Below are 22,368 nucleotides of genomic sequence, written 5' to 3'. Positions count from 1 at the left end.
TTTTTTCTGAGACAGACTCTCACTTTGTCACCCAGGCTGCAGTGCAGTGGCACAGTCTCGGTTCCCTGCAACCTCACCTCCCAGACTCAAGCAATTCTCCTGCCTCAGCCTTCTGAGTAGCTGGGATTACAGGCCTACACCAACACACCTGGCCAATTTTTGTATTTTTAGTAGAGATGGGGTTTCACCATGTTGCCCAGGGTGGTCTTGAATTCCTGGCCTCAGGGGATCCAACCACCTCGGCCTCCCAAAGTGCAGGGATTACAGGCGTAAGCGACCACGCCCAGCCAGACATGATACAGGCTTTAAAACTTAATCTGAATTATTAACATTTTCTCTATCACTTCCTTAAGTTCAGACAATCAACTAAATGAATAAATCAAGCTTTGTTTGTAACATTTGCCAGTTTCTGTGATATAAATCCTCCCACCATGCCTGATTTCAATATGCCCATATGACATCACTGATCATAAAATTGGGAAAAGAGGCACACACCATCACATATTATTTTCTCCAGACAGATAAAATAGATAGGGCGTTCCAGTTTCCAGTCTGACAGGTAAAGAGCTTGGAAGTCATCACTCCCATTTTCACAAGAAGGAAAAAGCCAAACAAACTGAAACTTAACAACCCTTCTTAGAGCCTTCAGAGAATCAAGGTTCCAGGGCCAACCTTCACCCCAAAATCTGGAGAAACATTTGGACTCAAAATAGGTGGAGCACAGAATCATGACTTAGTTGGAGGAAAAGCTACTACTGGAACCAGCAACTGGTAGAAATACTTATAGGGCAATTGACTAATTGCTGGAGACTGAAGATGGACTAGCTTGAGATATCTTTTTAAACGCCTAGAGATCCAGTGTTAAGCAGTCCCCCACATTTTTGCGAGTTTTGCTTCCAACAGGGAGAGAGAGAAGTTAGCCATTTTGAAATACACCCAGAGCATTCTGTGCTCCTTAACAAAGGCCTGCCTTCAAGGGAAACTGTTGAACAGAGCCTAACCAATGTGGGAGAAAGGATATACCCAACAGAAGCCTCCTCTTGTCTTCCTGTTTCATGTGAGAGAGAGAAAAAATGATACAGTTGTGAAGGTTACAGCCCAGGGATACACGTGCAATAAAAGACAGACCTAATAATAGAATTATGGAATTCTTTCCCCCCATCCACCTTAATAGGGTTCCTGTATAATAATGGGATTGCAACTGAAAAAAACTGCAAGGCCCAGACCCTATTTCAGGAAGAGTCTCTAAGGAAAGTCAAAGAGCAAGGGAGGCAAAAACAAGGACACCAGAGGAAATTTTAGCATCTAACACTTACAGCTATAGCAAACAGTAAACACAACCTAATTCCTAGCCATATAAACTCAAAACCTGACCCTTACCCAATACATAATGTCCAACTTAAAACAATTATATGGCATGCTAAAATGCAAACAAACTATATATATAATATATAATATGTATATATATTATGTGTATATATATATATATGAATATATATATATATATAAAATCTAGAAAGACAAAGCAAGGCCAGGAGCAATGGCTCACGCCTGTAATCCCAGCATTTTGGGAGGCTAAGGTGGGTGGATCACCTGAGGTCAGGAGTTCGAGACCAGCCTGGCCAACACGGCAAAACCCCATCTCTACTAAAAATACAAAAATTAGCTAGGCAAGGTGGCAGACACCTGTAATCCCAGCTACTCAGGGGGCTGAGGCAGAAGAACTGCTTGAACCCAGGAGGTGGAGGTTGCAGTGAACTGAGAACGTGCTCCTGCACTCCAGCCTCGGTGACAGAGTGAGACTCCATCTCAAAAAAGACAAATCAAGCATCAGAACGAGACTCACATATGGCAGAAATTTTGGAATTATCAGACTGAGATTTTAAAATAACTATTAACATGTTAAGGACACTAATGGAAAAAGAGGACAACATTCAAGAACAAAGGGTAATGTAAGCAAAGAGATGAAAACTAAAGAATCAAAAGGAAATGCTAGAAATAAAAAACACTGTAACAGAAATGCAGAATTCCTTTGGTGGGCTCATCAGTAGACTGGGCATGACAAAGGAAAAAAATCAGTGAGTCTGAAAATATGTCAATAGGAAACTTCCCAAACTGAAAAACAAAGAGAAAAACGAATGAAAAAATAGTGGAATATCCAGATGCAATGGAAGTAAATAAACTCATGAGCATAGATAAGAGTAAAATAATCAGGAAGAGATGAGTTGTTAGTATTTACTACTTTTATTTTATTTTATGATAAGATCTGGCTCTATTGCCAGTCTGGAGTGCAATGGCACAATCTCGGCTCACTGCAACCTCCACCACACAGGCTCAAGCCATCCTCCCACCTCAGCCTGCCAAGTAGCTGAGACTACAGTCACATACCACACCCAACTAATTTCTGTGAGTTTTGTTTTTTTGTAGAGACAGGGTTTCGCCATGGTGCCCAGCCTGATTTCAAACTTGTGAGCTCAAGAGATCCATCTGTCTCGGCCTCCCAAAGTGGTGGGATTACAGGTGTGAGACACCACACCCGATGTACTACCTTTATTTTTAATATAACATTCAATTGTAAGTTTAGTTAATTTGATTTTTAATAATGCCTTGTTTAACAACCAATTCACAAAATTAATGAAAATTTAACAAGCTTTCAAAAGTCACTGTGGATTGGCACACCACTGCTGAAACAAAGACTCATTGAAAGTATCCTATTCAGATTTCTTTTTTTTCCTGAATACAAGGCTGGATAACTATTAACATTTAAATACTGGTGGGGCGTGGTGGCTCACACCTGTAATCCCAGCACTTTGGGAGGCCGAGGAGGGCAGATCACTTGAGGTCAGCAGTTCAAGACCAGGCTGGTCAACCCTGTCTCTACCAAAAATACAAAAATTAGCCAGGTGTGGTGGCGCACCCCTGTAATCCCAGCTACTCGGAAGGCTGAGGCATGAGGATCTCTTGAAACCTGGGAGGCAGAGGTTGCAGTGAGCCGAGACGGCGCCATTGTGCTCCAGCCTGGGCAACAGAGGGAGACTCTAAAAAAAAAAAAAAAATTTAAGTTTCCATTATGTGTTGAACACCGTTCTAAGGAAATATGCATATATTATCTCATTTGATTCTCATAACTGTCAGATATTGTCATTGTCATTTTTTTAATTTAAAATTGAAAATGGAGGCTTAGTTAATCTATTCAAAGTCAGACACCTAGAATATGGCATAACTAAGATATGAGCCCAGGTCAGTGCTCTTTCTACTCACTGCCTTCTGAAGCTTACACTGGAAGACTAGGTCAAGAAAAGGTGTACTGACAATTGATTCCTCCATTTTCCTCAAGTTATTTAGCCCACTCCCACTCCAGCTCCACTGTGAACCTATAAATCCTGTGCCTCATTAGACAAAGGGAGTGTCAGTTGTGGTAATTCTTAGGACATTACCATGGTTACCAGGCACAGAGTCCAGTGCCCCAACCTGGACATTCCAGAAGAGGCCAGGGAGGATCTGAGATGGCCTTCTTCAACTTGTATCTATTGGGATATCAGAATTCCTTTCAGAACAAGAAAAGGAACACAACTGAAGAAACAAGTAAGGGGGATATAGGGTAGAGGGTTAGAAGGGCCACTTCTTTACCTAGATGCTTCATAGCCACTTCCTAGCTATTTATTTTCCTACCTGGGGTTAGAGATTTATCCTCCAAGGCCAACAGTTACACTAGTTAAAATTGTGGAATAGGGACAATATCCTTTCAGCTTTGCTCTCCTGTCATTTAATATCCTTATTAAGACACACAATTTGGGCCAGGTGCAGTAGCTCACATGCAATTCCAGCACTTTGGGAGGCTAAGGCAGGAGGATTGCTTGAGTCCAGGAGTTCGAGACCAGCCTGGGCAACATAGTAAGACCACATCTCTATGAAAAGTTACACAAATTAGCTGGGTGTGGTGGTGCATGCCTGTGGTCCTAGCTACTTGGGAGGCTGAAGTGGAAGAATCACTTGAGCCCAGGAGGTCAAGGATGAAGTGAGCCATGATCACACCACTGTACTCCAGCCTGGGCGACAGAGCGAAACCATCTCAAAAAAAAAAAAAAGACACACAATTTTTCAACCAAATAAGTGTATTCTTAGTCATTCGTTTGCTCATTTAACCAACATTTGTTAAGCACCAGGCTTTATGTTCCTGGCATTATGTTGGTGACTAGGGTTAAGACCTCTGCTATAAAGTGACTATCTGATGAGAAAGATAAGTGTGCAAACAAAAATTGCAATATATTGTATGATTACACTAAATATGGAATGTTCTAGAGCCACTAAGAAGGAAGTACCTGATACTATTGGATTTGGAATAAGAACGGGGGAGTGGAGGATGGGGGAATCCTTCAGAGAAGACTTCACACAGGAAATGCTTCCAGAACTGGGTGTTAAAGGATGATTGGAGTTCACTAAAAAGAAGGGGATGGCCGGGTGCGGTGGCTCACGCCTGTAATCCCAACACTTTGGGAGGCCGAGGCGGGCGGATCACGAGATCAGGAGATCAAGACGATCCTGGCTAACACGGTGAAACCCTGTCTCTACTAAAAATACAAACAATTAGCCGAGCGTGATGGTGGGCGCCTGTAGTCCCAGCTACTTGGGAGGCTGAGGCAGGAGAATGGTGTGAACCCGGGAGGCGGAGCTTGCAGTGAGCTGAAATCGAGCCACTGCACTCCAGCCTGGGCGACAGAGCGAGACTCTGTCTCACAAAAAAAAAAAAAAAGAAGGAGATATAGCACAGACAAAGGAACAGAGACCTAAGAGAGAACCATATTAAGTGAATTCCAAGTTCGTGGGTACAGATAAAGGGTAAAGTGGAGAGGTGCTGGGAGGCAGACGTTGAAAACTAGGAAGGGACCAGATAATTGAGGATGCTGTTAGCCATGCTAAGCATTTTAACTTTATAGACAGCCATTGAATTTTTAATAGGCAGTGAGCAGATCTACATTAGATTCAAAATGCCTAGCCATGCCTCACACATGATAGAGGTTGCATAAATATTTGTAGGGTGAATGGATGAATAAATAAGTTTGAATAACTGTAAAACAGGAAGCTAGGGGAGGCTTTACAGGAGATATGACAATTGATTTACATCTTAAAAGATGAATTGTTGCCGGGCACAGCGGCTCACGCCTGTAATCCCAGCACTTTGAGAGACTGAGGCGGGCAGATCATGAAGTCAAGAGATCAAGACCATCCTGGCCAACATGGTGAAACCCCATCTCTACTAAAAATACAAAAAAAGAGCCGGGCGCAGTGGCTCACGCCTGTAATCCCAGCACTTTGGGAGGCCAAGGTGGGCAGATCACGAGGTCAGGAGTTCGAGACCAGCCTGACCAACATAGTGAAACCCCGTCTCTACTAAAAATACAAAAAATAGCCGGGCGTGGTGGTGTGTGCCTGTAACCCCAGCTACTTAGGAGGCTGAGGCAGGAGAATTGCTTGAACCCAGGAAGTGGAGGTTGCAGTGAGCTGAGATTGAGCCACTGCACTCCAGCCTAGGCAACAGAGTGAGACTCCATCTCAAAAAAAAAAACAAAATACAAAAAAAATTAGCTGGGCATGGCGGTGCATGCCTGTAATCCCAGTGACCCAGGAGGCTGAGGCAGGAGAATTGCTTGAACCCGGGAGGCGGAGGTTGCAGTGAGCCAAGATCGCGCCACTGCACTTCAGCCTGGCAACAGAGCAAGACTCCGTCTAAAAAAAAAAAAAAAAAAGATTGTAAAGAACAGTCTTACACAGGCCTCCATTGGTCATTCTCTGTCCCCTGCAATTCCATCAAAGAAGTTCTATTTTACTATCCAGCTTCCAGGCAAGATTTGTACAAAGGGTACCCCTGATGGACCTTAGAGACTCCTTAATATCCTTATACAAGCCCTTCCCCTCCCAACCCCAACTGGGTCCCAGCATTATGCCATGGGACTGTTTTTATCTCCAAATAAAGAGGAGCTCTTCTCTACCCTCTTTCAGAAAAACAAACTCTTTGAGAAACCTACAAATTTCCCTTTTTCCAGGCCAAGATTAAGCCTCTCCTGGCTGCTCGAATCCTACCTACCCCTACTAGATAGAATTCTCTCACCATGAAGAAACTGAGTATACAGCCGACCAGTTGTCCTACCCAGTTAGCTACTTAAGCACTGTTGAACAAGACTTGATACTGATCCAAAGAGGCCTGGGCATCATTTCTTTATAGGCTAGACAAAGTGGAAGATTTTACTTTATAAAAATCAGAGCCCTCTGTGGGATGACAGAGAAGTATCCCGATATCATCTACTATCTAAGTTTTCTCATTCTGGTGACAGAAAATCAGAGGCAGGAGGTTTGGCCAAACCTGTGGAATGTAAGGTTAGAGGGAAGGTTGAACATCAAATATGCCACCCCTACTCCCTGCTTGCTTCCCCTCCACCCCAATTTTATACCCTCCAGTTACTCTCTCAAAATATGGACAAAGGATTTCAACTTGCCAGTTTCTAATTAATCCATACTTTTGTTGGCTCAAGCACTTCATAATAAACAACTACTTATTATGCAGTATACCAGGCACTGTACTAAGCACGCTACATGCTTAATCTCATTTAATACTCTAACATTCCTGTGAAGTAGGTATTACTGTTCCCTTTTTATCAGTAAGAAAACTGAGGCTCAGGCCGGGCATGGTGGCTCACGCCTGTAATCCCAGAACTTTGGGAGGCCGAGGCAGGTGGATCACCTGAGGTCAGGAGTTCGAGACCAGCCTGGCCAACATGGTGAAACTCCACCTCTACTAAAAATACAAAAATTAGCCAGGTGTAGTGGCACATGCCTGTAATCCCAGTTACTTGGGAGGCCAAGGCAGGAGAATTGCTTGAACCCAGGAGGCAGAGGTTGCAGTGAGGCGTGATCGCACCATTGCACTCCAGCCTGGGCAACAAAAGCAAAACTCTGTCCCCACCCCCCAAAAAAAGAAAAGAAAACTGAGGTTCAAAGAGGTTAACTTACTTATGCAAGACCACAGCAATAGAGCCAGAATTTGATTCCAAATTGTCTAACTTATCTGTCTGTGCTCTTAAACACATTATTTATGAGGACAAATGATGCAGGTCTTTTTCCTGTAAGCAGGCCACTGTACAAATGATTGATGGTCAGCCTTTCTAGGTGAATCTGTTAACCCCCAAACCCTGAATTCAAATGTCAGTTGGGCTTTCATAAAGAATTATTCACGGCCGGGCACGGTGGCTCACGCCTGTAATCCCAGCACTTTGGAAGGCCAAGGTGGGCGGATCATGAGGTCAGGAGATCGATACCATCCTGGCTAACACAGAGAAACCCCGTCTCTATTAAAAATACAAAAATTAGCCAGGCGTGGCAGTGTGTGCCTGTAGTCCCAGCTGCTGGGGAGGCTGAGGCAGGAGAATGGCGTGAACCCGGGAGGCGGAGCTTGCAGTGAGCCGAGATTGCGCCACTGCCCTCCAGCCTGGGCGACAGAGCGAGACTCCATCTCAAAAAAAAAAAAAAAAAGAATTCTTCACTTCTCCCCAGCAAGTGGTTCTTAGGAGCTCACCATTCACTGGCGCTAAATGGTAACTTTGCTAATGGCCAGAATTGTTGACTTAACTACTGTATAGAGTCAAAACCTTGCAGCCTCCTCCCATAACCCCTGGGTAACTTCCTGAGAGTTAACAACATTCTACAACTTCAGAATAGTGTTCTGCAAGAGAAAGAGTAACTGGATGGGTTCTTTCTGACCCCTCATCTCTCTCCCTCTCTCTCTTACATACACACACATCTGCACGCACGTCAGAGAATCATATAGTCCAACTACTATATGCAAATACCAAAACAATAGTTTGATTTGTTTCCTGTGTTTAAAACTCAAACTTTGGCCAGGCGCAATGGCTCACAACTGTAATCCCACCACTTTGGGAGGCTGATGCGGGCAGATCACTAGAGGCCAGGAATTCAAGACCAGCCTTGCCAATATGGCAAAACCGCGTCTCTACTAAAAATACAAAAATTAGCCAGGGGTGGTGGCACACACCTGTAATCCTAGCTACTCTGGAGGCTGAGGCACGAGAATCTCTTGAACCTGGGAGGTGGAGGTTGCAACGAGCTGAGATTGCGCCACTGCACTCCAGCCTGGGCGATAGAGTAAGATTGTCTCAAAAAAAAACAAAAACATGAAAGCCTCTCAAACCCCATTGGAGTTACTGTTGAAAGCTCAATGTAGGAGTTCAAACATATTCTTCCAAAGAAAATAGGAATTTTCCTTCTGGGACAAGAATTTAGTGAAATCACCATTTGACATAGCAACCAGTTACCACTAATCCCATCCTTCTGAGAGGTATCTTGAACTAAATGTGACCAATCTGTTGCTGGGGTCTGGCTCACCTAATCAGCACCTACAAATTCCTACCAACTACACACTCTTGGCATAATCTTGCTACTAGGCATCAAGCTAGCAAGCTTGGATCAATTAACAAATACTATATGATGAAAGTTGAGGCCTGGCATGGTGGCTCATACCTGTAATCCCAGCACTTTGGGAGGCCAAGGCGGGCAGATCTCCTGAGGTCAGGAGTTCGAGACCAGCCTGGCCAACATGGTGAAACCCCATCTCTACTAAAAATACAAAAATTAGCTGGGTGTGGTGACGGACGCCTGTAATCTCAGCTACTCGGGAGGCTGAGGCAGGAGAATCGCTTGAACCCGGGAGGTGGAGGTTGCAATGAGCCTAGATTTTACCATTGCACTCCAGCCTGGGCAACAAGAGCAAAACTCCATCTGAAAAAAAAAAAAAGAAAGTTGAATGTAATTACAGTAGACTTATCACAGTCTAATCATTTGTGAGTTAATTTTTTAAAAGATTAAATTGTGGCTGGGAGCGGTGGCTCACTCCTGTAATCCCAGCACTTTGGAAGGCCAAAGCTACTCAGGAGGCTGAGGCATGAGAATGGCTTGAACCTGGGAGGCTGAGGTTGTGGTGAGCCGAGACCGTGCCATTGCACTCCAGCCTGGGCAACAGGAGCAAAACTCCATCTCAAAAAAGAAAAGTTCGGTGTATGTCTTCTCTTGATCCACAATTTAATCTTTTTTTTTTTTTTTTTAGACTGAGTCTCGCTCTTTCGCTCAGGCTGGAGTGCAGTGGTGCAATCTGGGCTCACTGCAACCTTTGCCTCCCGGGTTCAAACAATTCTCCTGCCTCAGCCTCCCGAGTAGCTGGTAACCTGCCTCAGCCTCCCGAGTAGCTGGTAGTGGCACCTGCCACGCCGCTTGGCTAATTTTTGTATTTTTAGTAGAGGTGAGGTTTCACCATGTTGGCCAGGCTGGTCTCAAACTCCTGACCTCAAGTGATCCTCCCACCTCGGCCTCCCAAAGTGCTGGGGTTACAGGTGTGAGCCACCAAGCCCAGCTCACATAATGAACTTTAAATTTTACTTTGACTTAATATAGTAGTCCCTCCTTATTCATGGTTTTGTCTTCCAAGGTTTCCATTTTTCATGGTTGACTGTGATCCAAAAATATTAAATGGAAAATTCCCAAAGTAAACAATTTACAAATTTTACATTGTATGCCCTTCTGAGTAGAGTGATGAAATTTTGCACTTCGGAAAATCCCACTTGGGAAGAAAATCATCCCCTTGTCTAGCATATTCACTATCCACCTGTTACTGCTTGGAAAAAATATATAGTGTATATAGAGTTTGGTACCATCTGAAGTTTCAAGTATCCTCTGGGAGTCTTGGAATGTCTGGAACGTATACCAAGGATAAGAGGGGACTACTGTATGTGTAAATGCAGATTCTTTTTTTTTTTTTTTTTGAGATGGAGTGTCTCACTCTGTCGCCAGGCTGGAGTGCAGGGGCTCAGTCTCCGCTCACTGCAACCTCCACCTCCCAAGTTCAAGCGATTCTCCTGCCTCAGCCTCCCGAGTAGCTGGTACTACAGGCACATGCCACCACACCTGTCTAATTTTTATATTTTTTAGTAGAGACAGGGTTTCACCATGTTGGCCAGGCTGGTCTCGAACTCCTGGCCTCAAGTGATCCGCCCGCCTCGGCCTCCCAAAGTGCTGGGATTACAGATGTGAGCCATCCCCCGCCCAGCCTATGTGATATATATTTATTTATCCATTTTGGGTGTTTTTTGTTTGTTTAGAGACAGGGTGTTGCTCTGTCACCCAGGCTAGAGTGCAATGACACTATTATAGCTTACTGCAGCCTCAAACTCCTGGGCTTAAGTGATCCTCCCACTTCAGTTTCCTGAATAGTTAGGAGTATAGGTATTGTGATACTCTAAGCAGAGCCCCACCCCGCTAATTTTTTTGTAAAGACGGGATCCCACTATGTTGCCCAGGCTGGTTACCAACTCCTGGCCTCAAGGAATCCTCCCGCCCCATCCTCCCAAAGTTCTGGGATTACAGGAGCAAGCCACTGTGCCCAGCTTCATTCTGGGTTTTATATATTGCCTTCCCATTACGACAGCTAAGAATTTAGCTTTCTTATACCACACACTTTCCATCCCCCACCCTTTTTCCAGTATAGGTATATCATAATTTTAGGTTCAAGATAGGCAGAATTCTAAGAATTATCCTCAATAAACCTTGCCTGTGTGTAATCACCTCCCCTTTGAGTGTGGGTAGAACCTCTGAAAAACTGAGATACCACTCTGTGATTGTTAATTTATATGGAATGAGGGAGAGTATCTGAATGAGCTTTATCTAATCACATAAACTCTTTAAAAGCAGAGAGTTTGGCCAGGCGCGGTGGCTCACGCCTGTAATCCCAGCACTTTGGGAGGCCAAGGCGGGCAGATCACTTGAGGTCAGCAGATCGAGACCATCCTGGCTAACATGGTGAAACCCCGTCTCTACTAAAAATACGAAAAAAATTAGCCAGGTGCGGTGGCGGGCGGCTGTAGTCCCAGCTACTCGCGAGGCTGAGGCAGGCGAATGGCATGAACCTGGGAGGCAGAGCTTGCAGTGAGCCGAGTAGTGCCACTGCACTCCAACCTGGGCGAAAAAGCAAGACTCTGTCTCAAAAAAAAAAAAAAAAAAAAGAGGAGGAGGAAGGAGGGGGCCACATGTCAAGGAATGCAAGTGGCCTTTAGGAGCTGAGAGTGGCCCCTGGCTGAGAGCCAGCAAGGCATCAGCCCTATAACCACCAGGAACTAAATTCTGCCAACAACCTGAATGAGCCTGGAAGTAGATTCTTCTCTACAGTCTCTAGATAAGACCCTAGCCCAGCCAACATTGATTTCAGCTTTGTGATACTGTAAGCAGAGAACTCAGTCAAGCCAGTCCAGCCTTCCGACCTACAGAACTGTGAGATTATAAATAGATGTTGTTTTCAGGCCGGGCGCGGTGGCTCACGCCTGTAATCCCAACTCTTTGGGAGGCCGAGGTGGGCAGATCACCTGAGGTCAAGAGTTTGAGACCAGCCTGGTCAACATGGTGAAACACCCTCTCTACTAAGGTGGCAGGTGCCTGTAATACCAGCTACTCAGGAGGCTGAGGCAGGAGAATCACTTGAACCCGGGAAGCAGAGGTTGCAGTGAGCTGATATTGCACCATTGCACTCCAGCCTAGGCAACAAGAGCAAAACTCCATCTCAAAAATAAATAAATAAATACAAATCAATAAGGCTGGGCATGGTGGCTCACACCTGTAATCCCAGCACTTTGGGAGGCCAAGGAGGGTGGATCACCAGAGACCAGCCTGATCAACATGGCTAAATCCCGTCTCTACTAAAAATACAAAAATTAGCCAGGCGTGGTGACACATGCCTGTAATCCCAGCTACTCGGGAGGCTGAGGCAGGAGAATTGCTTGAACCCGGGAGATGGAGGTTGTAGTGAGCCAAGATCATGCCATTGCACTCCAGCCTGGTTGTCAAAGGGAGACTCCCTCTCAAAATAATAATAATAATAATTAAGAAATAAAACAAAATAAAATAGATGTTTTCAGTCACTAAATTTATAATTTGTGATGCAGCAATAGAAAACTAATATGATATTAAATCAGTAGTCTTGTAGTCTTACAACTATGTAAAAAAGGTTCACTGCTAAGCCAAATAATGTCACTGTAACTTTTCCTTTCATTTTTCCTATCCCTAGAGACTTTTTGTTTATCCCTAGAGTTAAGAATTCCTGGCCTGGCATGGTAGCTCACGCCTGTAATCCCAGGACTTTGGAAGCCCGAGGTGAGTGGATTCCTTGAGCCCAGGAATTAGAGACCAGGATGAACAACATGGGGAAACCTTGTCTCTACCCCCCCAAAAAACACACGAAAATTAGCCAGGCGTGGTGATGCATGGCTGTAGTCCCAGCTACTCTGGAGGCTGAGGTGGGAGGATTGCTTAAGCCCAGGAGACAGAGGTTGCAGTGAGCTGAGATTGCCCACCACTGCACTCCAGCCTGGGCAACAGAGGGAGACTCTGTCTCAGAAAAAAAAAAAAAAAAAAAATTGCCATCATGTTTTCATTTGTTGGTTCTATATGTACTGATTGTTACTTCTTTCCCCAATACTTCAACAGCTCTGCCAAAAGCCCAATGATATTTTTTCAATCACTCAGAACACAGCAATCTGTCAGTTCCATTTTTTCCCAAACTGCCTATCCTACTGTAGTCTAGACTGTTCATTCTCAAAGCCTGTTGCATAATTATTGTCCTGGGACTTGCTTTTGCCTCTCTCCAAGGTAGTATTCCCTGTTTCCTGGATCCCATGTTTGTTTGTTTTTTTTTCTCGGCTTACTCCCTCCTGTTCCTGCAATATGCCAAGAAGCTTTATAAGAATGCATAGGAGGTATGTTTATGAGTCCAGAATGGCCTTATTCTATACCCTCACACTTGATTGACAGTTTTTCCAGATAGGGAATTCTAGGTTGAAAATCATTCTCTGAAAATTTTGAAGCTATGTTTTTATTGTCCTCTAGCTTCCAGTTACATTCCTTTGTATGTAACTAATTCATTTCTTTCTGGAAGCTTTTTTTTTTTTTCTGAGATAGGGTCTTGCTCTGTCGCCCATGCTGGAGTGCAGTGGCACAATCTTGGCTCACTGCAACCTCTGCCTCCTGGGCTCAAGCGATCCTCCCACCTCAGCCTCCTTAGTGGCTGGAACTACAGGCACACACCACCATGCCTGGCTAATTTTTTGTATTTTTTCTAGAGATGGGGTCTTGCCATGTTGCCCAGGCTGGTCTCAAACTCCTGCAATCAAGCAATCTGCTTGCCTCAGTCTCCCAAAGTGCTAGGATTACAGGCGTGAGCCACTTCGCCCGGTCTCTGGAAACTTTTGATTTTCTTTTTGTTCCATAGTATTCTGAAATTTCAAAATGATGGAATTTATTGTAAGTCTTTTTTCATTCATTGTTATGAACACTCCATGAGCTCTTTCATTCTGGAAATGTATGCTTTCCATTTCTGAGAAATTTTATTTTAATTTTTAATTTTTTTTTTTTTTTTTTTTTTTTTTGAGATGGAGTCTCACTCTTATCACCCAGGCAGGAGTGCAGTGGCGCGATCTCAGCTCACAACAACGTCCGCCTCCTGGGTTCAAGCGATTCTCGTTACTCAGTCTCCCACGTAGCTGGGATTACAGGTGCCTGCAACCATGTCTGGCTGATATTTGTATTTTTAGTAGAGACAGGGTTTCTCCATGTTGGCCAGGCTAGTCTCAAACTCCCTACCTCAGGTGATCCAGCCGCCTCAGCCTCCCAATGTGCTGGGATTACAGGTGTGAGCCACCGTGCCCAGCCTTAATTTTTAATTTATTGCTTCCTTTATTCTTTTTCAAACTACCATTTGTCAGCTATAAAGTCTCCCAAATTGATCTTCTAACATTAATCTTGATATTATTATCATTATTATTAATTACTATTTTTGAGACAGGGTCCTGCTCTGTCACCCAGGATGGAGTGCAGTGGAACGATCATGGCTCATTGCAGCCTCAACCTCCCAGGCTCAAGCGATGCTCCCAGCTCAGCCTCCCTGAGTAGCTGGGACTACAGGTGCAGGCTACCATGTCTGGCTAATTTTTGTATTTTTTAGTACAAACGGAGTCTCCCTATGTTGCCCAGGATGATCTTGAACTCCTAAGCTCAAGCAATCTGCCCACTTTGGCCTCCCAAAGTGCCGGGATTACAGGCGTGAGCCACCATGTCTGGCTTAATTTTATTTATCTTCATCATCATTATTATTATTTATTCTTTGGAAGGCTTCCTTAATTTTATCTTGCAACCTTGTGTTAATTAGCTATTGCTGTATAACAAATTACCCTAAAATATACAGGCTTATAACAGTAAATATTTATTATTTTACTGTTTCTGTTAATTCAGAAGCAACTTATCTCGATAATTCTGGCTCAGAACCTCTCACATGGTTGCAGACAGGATGTCAGCAGGGGCTGTAGCCATATAATGGTTGGAGATTGGGTGGGGGCTGAAGGAGCCATTTCCAGGATATCTGGTGGCCCCAGCTTCTCTGTGGGTATTGACAAGACACCCCAGTTTCTCACCATATGGGCCTCTCCATAAGCTGTTTGAGTATTCTTATATGGCACCTAACTTTCTTTCTTTTTTTTCTTTTTTTTTTTTTGAGATGGAGTCTCACTCTGTCCTCCAGGCTGGAGTGCAGTGGCGCGATCTTGGCTCACTGCAAGCTCCACCTCCGGGGTTCATGCCATTCTCCTGCCTCAGCCTCCCGAGTAGCTGGGACTACAGGCGCCCGCCACCACGTATGGCACCTAACTTTCTTCAGAGCAAGTGATCAGAAAGAAGGGAGACAAAATGCATTTTTATGACTTAGTCTCAGAAGTGACTGTCACTTCACTTTTTCTATTTGTTAGAAGAGAATTACTAAATCCAGCCCATACCCAAGGGAAGGGGAACTAAGCTCCACTTCTTGAGGCGAGGTATATCAAAGGATTTGTGGAAATATGTGAAAACCAGCACACCTTCATATCAGAACATTTTTTTTTTTTTGCTTTTTTTTCTTCATGCAGAAGATAAGAACATTTTATCTTGGTTATTTTATTTTAATTTCCAAGGACCATTTTTGGTCCTCTGATTTTCCTTTGTTATATTTTCTGTCTTTTCTCCATGAATATATACTTTATTTGAAATTCTCTTCTTTTCCTTGCATTGACTCTTTTTCCCTCTGAGCCCTTTTTCCTATGAGTTTATTTTGGTCTCTGTTTTTCTCAGTGATTACTCACCTCAAATAACTAGTGATCCTTGGCTTTCCATTCTGATTTAAGGGTAAGAAACAAAAAAAAGCTAACTAGAAGCTGATGGAGGGAGTTGTCCATTATGGGCTTCATTCCAGAGCTTTCCTCTGTCTCTCTATAATTTCTCCGGGGAAGAATCCTATTATTCCTTCTCTGGGTACTGGTTATATGTTTATCTACTAGCATGCTGCAGCTAGGACAGAAGAAGGTATTGAGGGTCTTAATTTTGAGGATCCTGACTTTTTTAACTTAATCACCAGATTTTCTGTCCTATACCTGTGCCAGCTATATTAGTCAGTTCTCACATTGCTTTAAAGAATTACCTGAGACTGAGTAATTATAAAGAAAAGATGTTTAACTGTCTCATGGTTCTACAGGCTGTACAGGACGCATAGCAGGGGAAGCCTCAGGAAACTTACAATCATGGTGGCAGGCAAAGGGGAAGCAGGCATGTCCAACGTGGCTGAAGTAGGAGAAAAAGAGAAGAGAGAAGGGGTGGGTGGGTGGTACTATACGCTTTTAAACAACTAGATCTTGTGAGAACTCACTATCATGAGAACAGCAAGTGGGAAATCTGACCCCATGATCTAATCACCTTCCACCAGGTCCCTCCTCCAACACTGGAGATTACAATTCGACACGAGGTTTGGGTAGGGACATAAATCCAAACCATATCACCAGCCTTCACAGTGAATCCTGTGATTCCTCAGATGAATTAGCTCAATTCTAGATGTATCCTCCACTACAGAAACTTAGGTAATAACATTCTTTACTCTGTTAGGTTAATTGCCACCCTTCTGTCCACTTTGCATTTTCCAAAAGATATTTCTACTGAAATACCTCATATGCTCTTATATCCTTGACCACTCTCTTTGCCCTTGAAGGTTAATATCATTGTGATGATGATGATGATGATGTCATTTTAGCAAATTTGGGAGGAAAAGGAAATAAAGCCAATAAGGTCAATCTACCATTTTAAAAAACTTTTCTTGCTAATGTAACTTCAAAATTATAGAAAATGTGTAAGACTTGTAAAAAGAATTTCTCTACACCCTTTACCCAAGTTAACTCATTGTTAATTTTGCCACTCTCTTTTTTGCTTTGTCTCTACTGTAATATCTATTTTTTCTCAGATAGTTGAGAATAAGTTGCTTATATTATATCTCTTTCCCTCTAAATAAGCTTGCATCTCCTAACAACAACTCACCATGTAGGTATCAAATTCAGCAAATCTTAACACTGATACAATGCTGTTATATAATTACCTACAGTGCATTTCTCAGTTTTGCCAATTGTTTCATAAATGTCTTTTTTTTTTTTTTTTTTTTTCACACAGGGTCTCACTCTGTCTCCCAGGCTGCAGTGCATTGAAGTGATCATGGTTTACTGCAGCCTTGAGCTCCTGGGCTCAAGCGATTCTCCCACCTCAGACTCCCAAAGTGCTGGAATTATAGGCATGAGCCACCACACCTGGCCAACTTTTTTTTTTTTTTTAAGAGAGGAGATCTCAGCCTGGCCAACGTGGTGAAACCCAGTCTCTGCTAAAAATACAAAAATTAGCCAGGCATGGTGGCCGGTGCCTCTAATGCTAGCTACTCACGAGAATGAGGTGGGAGGATTGCTTGAACCTGGGAGATGGAGGTTGCTGTGAGCCAAGATCATGCCACTGCACTCCAGCCTGGGTGACAGAGTGAGACTCCATCTTAAAAAATAAAAATAAAAGAGATGAGGTCTCGCTATGTTGCCCAGACTGACCATTAATGTCTTTTAGAGCAAAATTTTTCCTTCCAGGATCCAGTTAAGGATCAAGCATTGCATTTAGTGAGCGTGTCTCTTTAGTCTCCTTTAATCTGGAATAGTTCCTCCACCTTTGTTTCATGATATTGACTTTTTTTTTTTTTTTTTTTTTTGAGATGGAGTTTTGCTCTTGTTGCCCAGGCTGGAGTGCAATGGCTCACCACAGCGTACGCAGTCCAGGTTGAAGCGATTCTCCTGCCTCAGCCTCCCAAGAATTACAGGCATGTGCCACCAGGCCTGGCTAATTTTGCATTTTTAGTAGAGATGGGGTTTCTCCATGTTGGTCAGGCTGGTCTCAAACTCCCAACCTCAGGTGATCCACCCACCACAGCCTCCCAAAGTGCTGGGATTACAGGCATGAGCCACCATGCCCGGCCAATATTGACATTTTTGTAATAGTATAGGCAAGACATTGTGTAGAATATTCCATAATTTGGATTTTTCTGATGTTTCTCATGATTAGATTGAGTTTAAACATCTTTGGCAGGAATAAGCGACATTATATCTTCAGTCCATCATATCGGGAGGCTCATGATGTCATTTTGTCCCATTACTGGTAATGTGAACTTTGACCACTAAAGGTGTAATTGTTGGTTTTCTTCACTGTCAAGTTACCATTCTTGTTTTGTAACCAATAATTTCTGGTAAGATTCTTTGGAAAAATGTAAGTATTCTTTTTTTTTTTTTTTTTTTTTTTGACAAGGTGTCACTCTGTTGCTCAGGCTTGAGTGCAGTGGCACAATCACAGCTCACTGCCTTGACCTCCAGACTCAAGCAATTCTCTAACCTCAGCCTTCCAAGTAGCTGGGACTACAGATGCACACCACCACACCCAGCCAATTGTTTTGATTTCTAGTAGAGGCAAGGTCTCGCTATGTTGTCCAGGCTATTCAAATTCCTGAGCTCAAGCGATTCTCCCGCCCCAACCTCCCTAAGTAGTGGAATTACAGGCGTGAGCCATTGCACCCAGCCAATTATCCTATTCTTCATCAAACTTTCACCCACTGATTTTAGTATCCATTGATGGTTTTGTGTGAATCTGTTATTTCTGTGATAATTGCAAAATGATGATTTTCTAACTCCAATCCATTTTAACTCAAAGTTTACTACAATTTTTAAAAAAAATTTTGTAGACACAGGGTCTCACTTGTTGCCCAGGTTGGTCTCGAGCCCCTGGCCTCAAGCAATCCTTCTGCCTGGTACAAGCACAGATTACAGGCATAAGCCACCTCACCTAGCCCCCAGCTTTTAAGTGACCCACCTTTTCTGAGTTTTTCCAAAACATTCAGCTTCATTTTTCTTTTCTTTTCCTTTTTTTTTTTTTTTTTTTTTGAGACGGAGTCTCACTCTGTCGCCAAGGCTGGAGTACAATGGCACGATCTCGGCTCACCGCAACCTCCACCTCCCAGGTTCAAGCGATCCTCCTGCCTCAGCCTCCTGAGTAGCTGGGATAACAGGCGCCTGCCACCACACCCGGCTAATTTTTGTATTTTCAGTAGAGACGGGGTTTTACCATGTTGGTCAGGCTGGTCTCAAACTCCTGACTTCGTGATCTGCCTACCTCGGCCTCCCAAGGTCCTAGGATTACAGGCCCGTGCCCGGCCTCAGCTTCATTTTTATAAAAGCCACTGCCAGGCCAGGCGCAGTGGCTCACACCTGTAATCTCAGCACTTTGGGAGGCCAAGGCAGGTGGATCACCTGAGGTCAGGAGTTCGAGACCAGCGCTGGACCAACATGGAGAAACCCCATCTCTACTAAAAATACAAAATTAGCCGGGCATGGTGGCTCATGCCTGTAATCCCAGCTACTCAGGAGGCTGAGGCAGGAGGATCACTTGAACCCAGGAGGCAGAGGCTGCGGTGAGCCAAGATCCTGCCGTTGCACTCCAGACTGGGCAACAAGAGCAAAACTCCATTTAAATAAATAAATAAATAAAAATAAAAGAAAAGCCACAGCCCTTGTTCTCCACACATATTCCATCAGTTCAAATATTTCATTTGTCTGGGTGTAGTGGCTCACGCCTATAATCCCAGCACTTTGGAGGCTGAGGTGGGCCAATTGCTTGAGCCCAGGAGTTCAAGACCAGCCTGGGCAACATGGTGCCTGTCTCTACTAGAAATCCTGTCTCTACTAAAAATACAAAAATAAGGCTGGGCGTGGTGGCTCATGCCTGTAATCCCAACACTTTGGGAGGCCAAGGTGGGCAAATTACTTGAGGTCAGGAGTTCAAGACCAGCATGGCCAACATGGCAAAACCCCGTCTCTACTAAAAAAAAAAAAAAAGTCAGGCGTGGTGGCAGGCACCTGTAGTTCTAGCTACTTGGGAGGCTGAGATGGGAAGATTAAGGCTGCAGTGAGCCATGATGGCACCACTGCACTCCATCCAATGTGGGTGGCAGAGCAAGACCTTGTCTCAAAAAAACCTAAAACTAAAAACAAACTATCAAATATTATTTCATTAAATTACAAAATTGCAGGTACATGGTAAAACTAGCATAAATTGTCGGGAGAGAAGGGGAATCACAACTCACTTTTGGCAAGCATGAATTAAAACGTGGGAGGCTGGCCATGGTGGCTCACACCTATAATCCTGGCACTTTGGGAGGCCAAGGCTGGCAGATTGCCTGAGCTCAGGAGTTCAAGACCAGCCTGAGCAACGTGGTGAAATCCCATCTCTATTAAAAATACAAAAAAATAGCCAGCTGCTGTGGCTCACGCCTGTAATCCCAGCACTTTGGGAGGCCAAGGCGGGCGGATCGCCTGAGGTCAGGAGTTCAAGACCAACATGGTAAAACCGCACCTCTACTAAAAATACAAAATTAGCTGGGCGTGGTGGCAGGTGCCTGTAATCCCAGCTACTCAGGAGGCTGAGGCAGGAGAATCACTTGAACCCGGGAGGTAGAGGTTGCAGTGAGCTGAGACAGCGCCATTTGCACTCCAGCCTGGGGAACAAGAGCAAGACTTCATCTCAAAAAAAAAAAAACAAGAAACAAAAAATTGGCCAGGCACGGTGGCTCATACCTGTAATCCTAGCACTTTGGGATGCCGAGGCAGGGCCGATCACCTGAGGATGGGAGTTCGAGACCAGCCTGACCAACATGGAGAAACCCCGTCTCTACTAAAAATATAAAAATAGCTGGGCGTGGTGGCGCATGCCTGTAATCCCAGCTACTCAGGAGGCCGAGGCAGGAGAATCGCTTGAACCTGGAAGGTGGAGACAGTGGTGAGCCAAGATCGTGCCATTGCACTCCAGCGTGGGCAACAAGAGTGAAACTCCCTCTCAAAAAAAAAAAAAAAAAAAGTGTGGCACACGGCTGTAATCCCAGCTACTTGGGAGGCTGAGGCATGAGAATCGCTTGAAACCAGGAGGTAGAGATTGCAGTGAGCTGAGATCACGCCACTGTACTACAGCCTGGGTGACAGAGTGAGACTCTGTTTTCCAAAAATAAACAAACAAACAAAAGACTTGTGGGCACTTGTGGGCTGGCCAGGTGCGGTGGCTCACGCCTGTAATCCTGGCACTTTGGGAGGCCGAGGTTGGCAGATTGCCTGAGCTCAGGAGTTTGAGGCCAGCCGGGCCAACATTGTGAAACCCCATCTCTACTAAAAATACAAAACTTAGCTGCATGGTGGCACACACCTGTAATCCCACCTACTCAGGAGAATTGCTTGAACCCGGGAGGCGGAGGTTGCAGTGAGCCAAGATCGTGCCACTGCACTTCAGCCTGGGCGACAAGAGTGAGATTCCATCTCAAAATAATAATAATAATAATAATAATAATAATAAGAAGAAGAAGAAGAAGAAGAAGAAGAAGAAGAAGAAGAAGAAGAAGAAGATGATGATGGGGGGGAGGAGGAAGAGGAAGAGGACGGGGAGGAGGAGGAGAAAGAAGAAGAAAAAGGAAGAAGAAGAAGAAAGAAGAAGAAAAAAAGAAGAAAGCAGAAAGAAAAGGAAAAGAAAAGAAAGAAAAAGAAGCAGCAGCAGCAATGGTAATGTACAAAAGAGGAAGCCATAGATCAATGTAAATATAAATGAACAAACCCACTGGCAGATCAAATTTAAAAATATATTAAAGAGGCCGGGCATGGTGGCTCACGCCTGTAATCCCAGCACTTTGGGAGGCCGAGGCGGGTGGATCACGAGGTCAGGAGATCAAGACCATCCTGGCTAACAAGGTGAAACCCCGTCTCTACTAAAAATACAAAAAAATTAGCCAGGCGTGGTGGCGGGCGCCTGTAGTCCCAGCTACTTGGGGTTGGGGGGATTGAGGTAGGAGAATGGCTTGAACCCAGGAGGCCAAGCTTGCAGTGAGCCGAGATCACGCCACTGCACTCCAGCCTGGGGGGCAGTGCGAGACTCCGTCTCAAAAAAAAAAAAAAGAATAAAAAGATGTTTCTTAGCATAATAAACACCTCCCACCTCACCTCACATCATACACAAAAATAAATTCCAGAGGCTGAGGCAGGCAGTTCATTTGAGGTCAGGAGTTCGAGACCAGCCTGACCAACATGGTGAAACCCCATCTCTACTAAAAATACAAAAAAATTAGCTGGGCTTGGTGGTGCATGCCTATAGCCCAGCTACTTGGGAGGCTGAGGCCGGAGAATCACTTGAACTCAGGAGGCGGATATTGCAATGAGCCGAGATTGCACCTCCCAGCCTGGGTGACAGAGCAAGACTTTGTCTCAATCAATCAATTTCAGATGAATTAGAGAGTTCAATAAATAAAACTACAGAAATATTAGAAGAAAACATAGAATATTTGCATATTCTTAGCAGGGTTTTGCAAATCTTTCTTTATTAGACATTAAGCCCAGAAGCCTAAAAGAAAATATTGACAGTTTTTACTAAAAAATTATTTAATTGTGTATCAAAAGACATCATAAAGTTAAAATCAAGAGAGACACTGAGTGAAAATATTTGCCATATATAGATGGGTGTATATCTACACGCACATATACTCACATATATAAACCCATACATACTTATATATTCGTATGTATAAATCATGTATGCAATAATATTAAGAATATATAAAAAGCTTCTAAGTAAAGCACCAAGCCAGACTCCCCCTCTAATCCAACATCAATTATTTATTTCTTGGGAATTGATTGTGCCAGCCACTGTGTAAGACACTGGAAATACAACAGTGATTAACACAGACAATAAAACTAGTAAATAAATAAACAAGATACAAATTGTGCCGAGTGCTAGGGAGAAAATAAAGGGGCAATGCAACAGAACAGAAGTCCTAAACTGCTGGCCTGGGGGCCAGATGTAGCCTGATGACATGCTCAGCTTGCAGAGTGCTTTTTTAAAAAAAATTTAGACCAACATCTAAAA

General features: G+C 44.0%; 1 protein-coding gene across 2 annotated transcripts in view; it reads left to right on the top strand.

Moving 5' to 3' along the window:
- Positions 1–3,460: 3,460 nt before the first annotated feature.
- The window catches only part of SPMIP11 (sperm microtubule inner protein 11), a 38,430-nt gene continuing 19,522 nt past the window's right edge, over positions 3,461–22,368 (top strand). Inside the window, exons 1-2 of one of the 2 annotated variants that reach the window (XM_055357326.2) lie at positions 3,490–3,585; positions 12,119–12,204. In XM_055357326.2, the coding sequence (XP_055213301.1) occupies positions 12,162–12,204 (43 nt within the window). In that variant the 5' untranslated portion in view covers positions 3,490–3,585; positions 12,119–12,161. Of the gene's footprint in view, positions 3,586–12,118; positions 12,205–22,368 lie in introns of both variants that reach the window. The other variant, XM_004053052.3, reaches the window with a different exon arrangement.

The sequence above is a fragment of the Gorilla gorilla genome, chromosome 10 (assembly GCF_029281585.2).
Source record: "Gorilla gorilla gorilla isolate KB3781 chromosome 10, NHGRI_mGorGor1-v2.1_pri, whole genome shotgun sequence".
NCBI lineage: Eukaryota > Metazoa > Chordata > Mammalia > Primates > Hominidae > Gorilla > Gorilla gorilla.
Note: the sequence above shows the minus strand (reverse complement) of the source record. Positions and strands in the feature narration are given on the sequence as shown.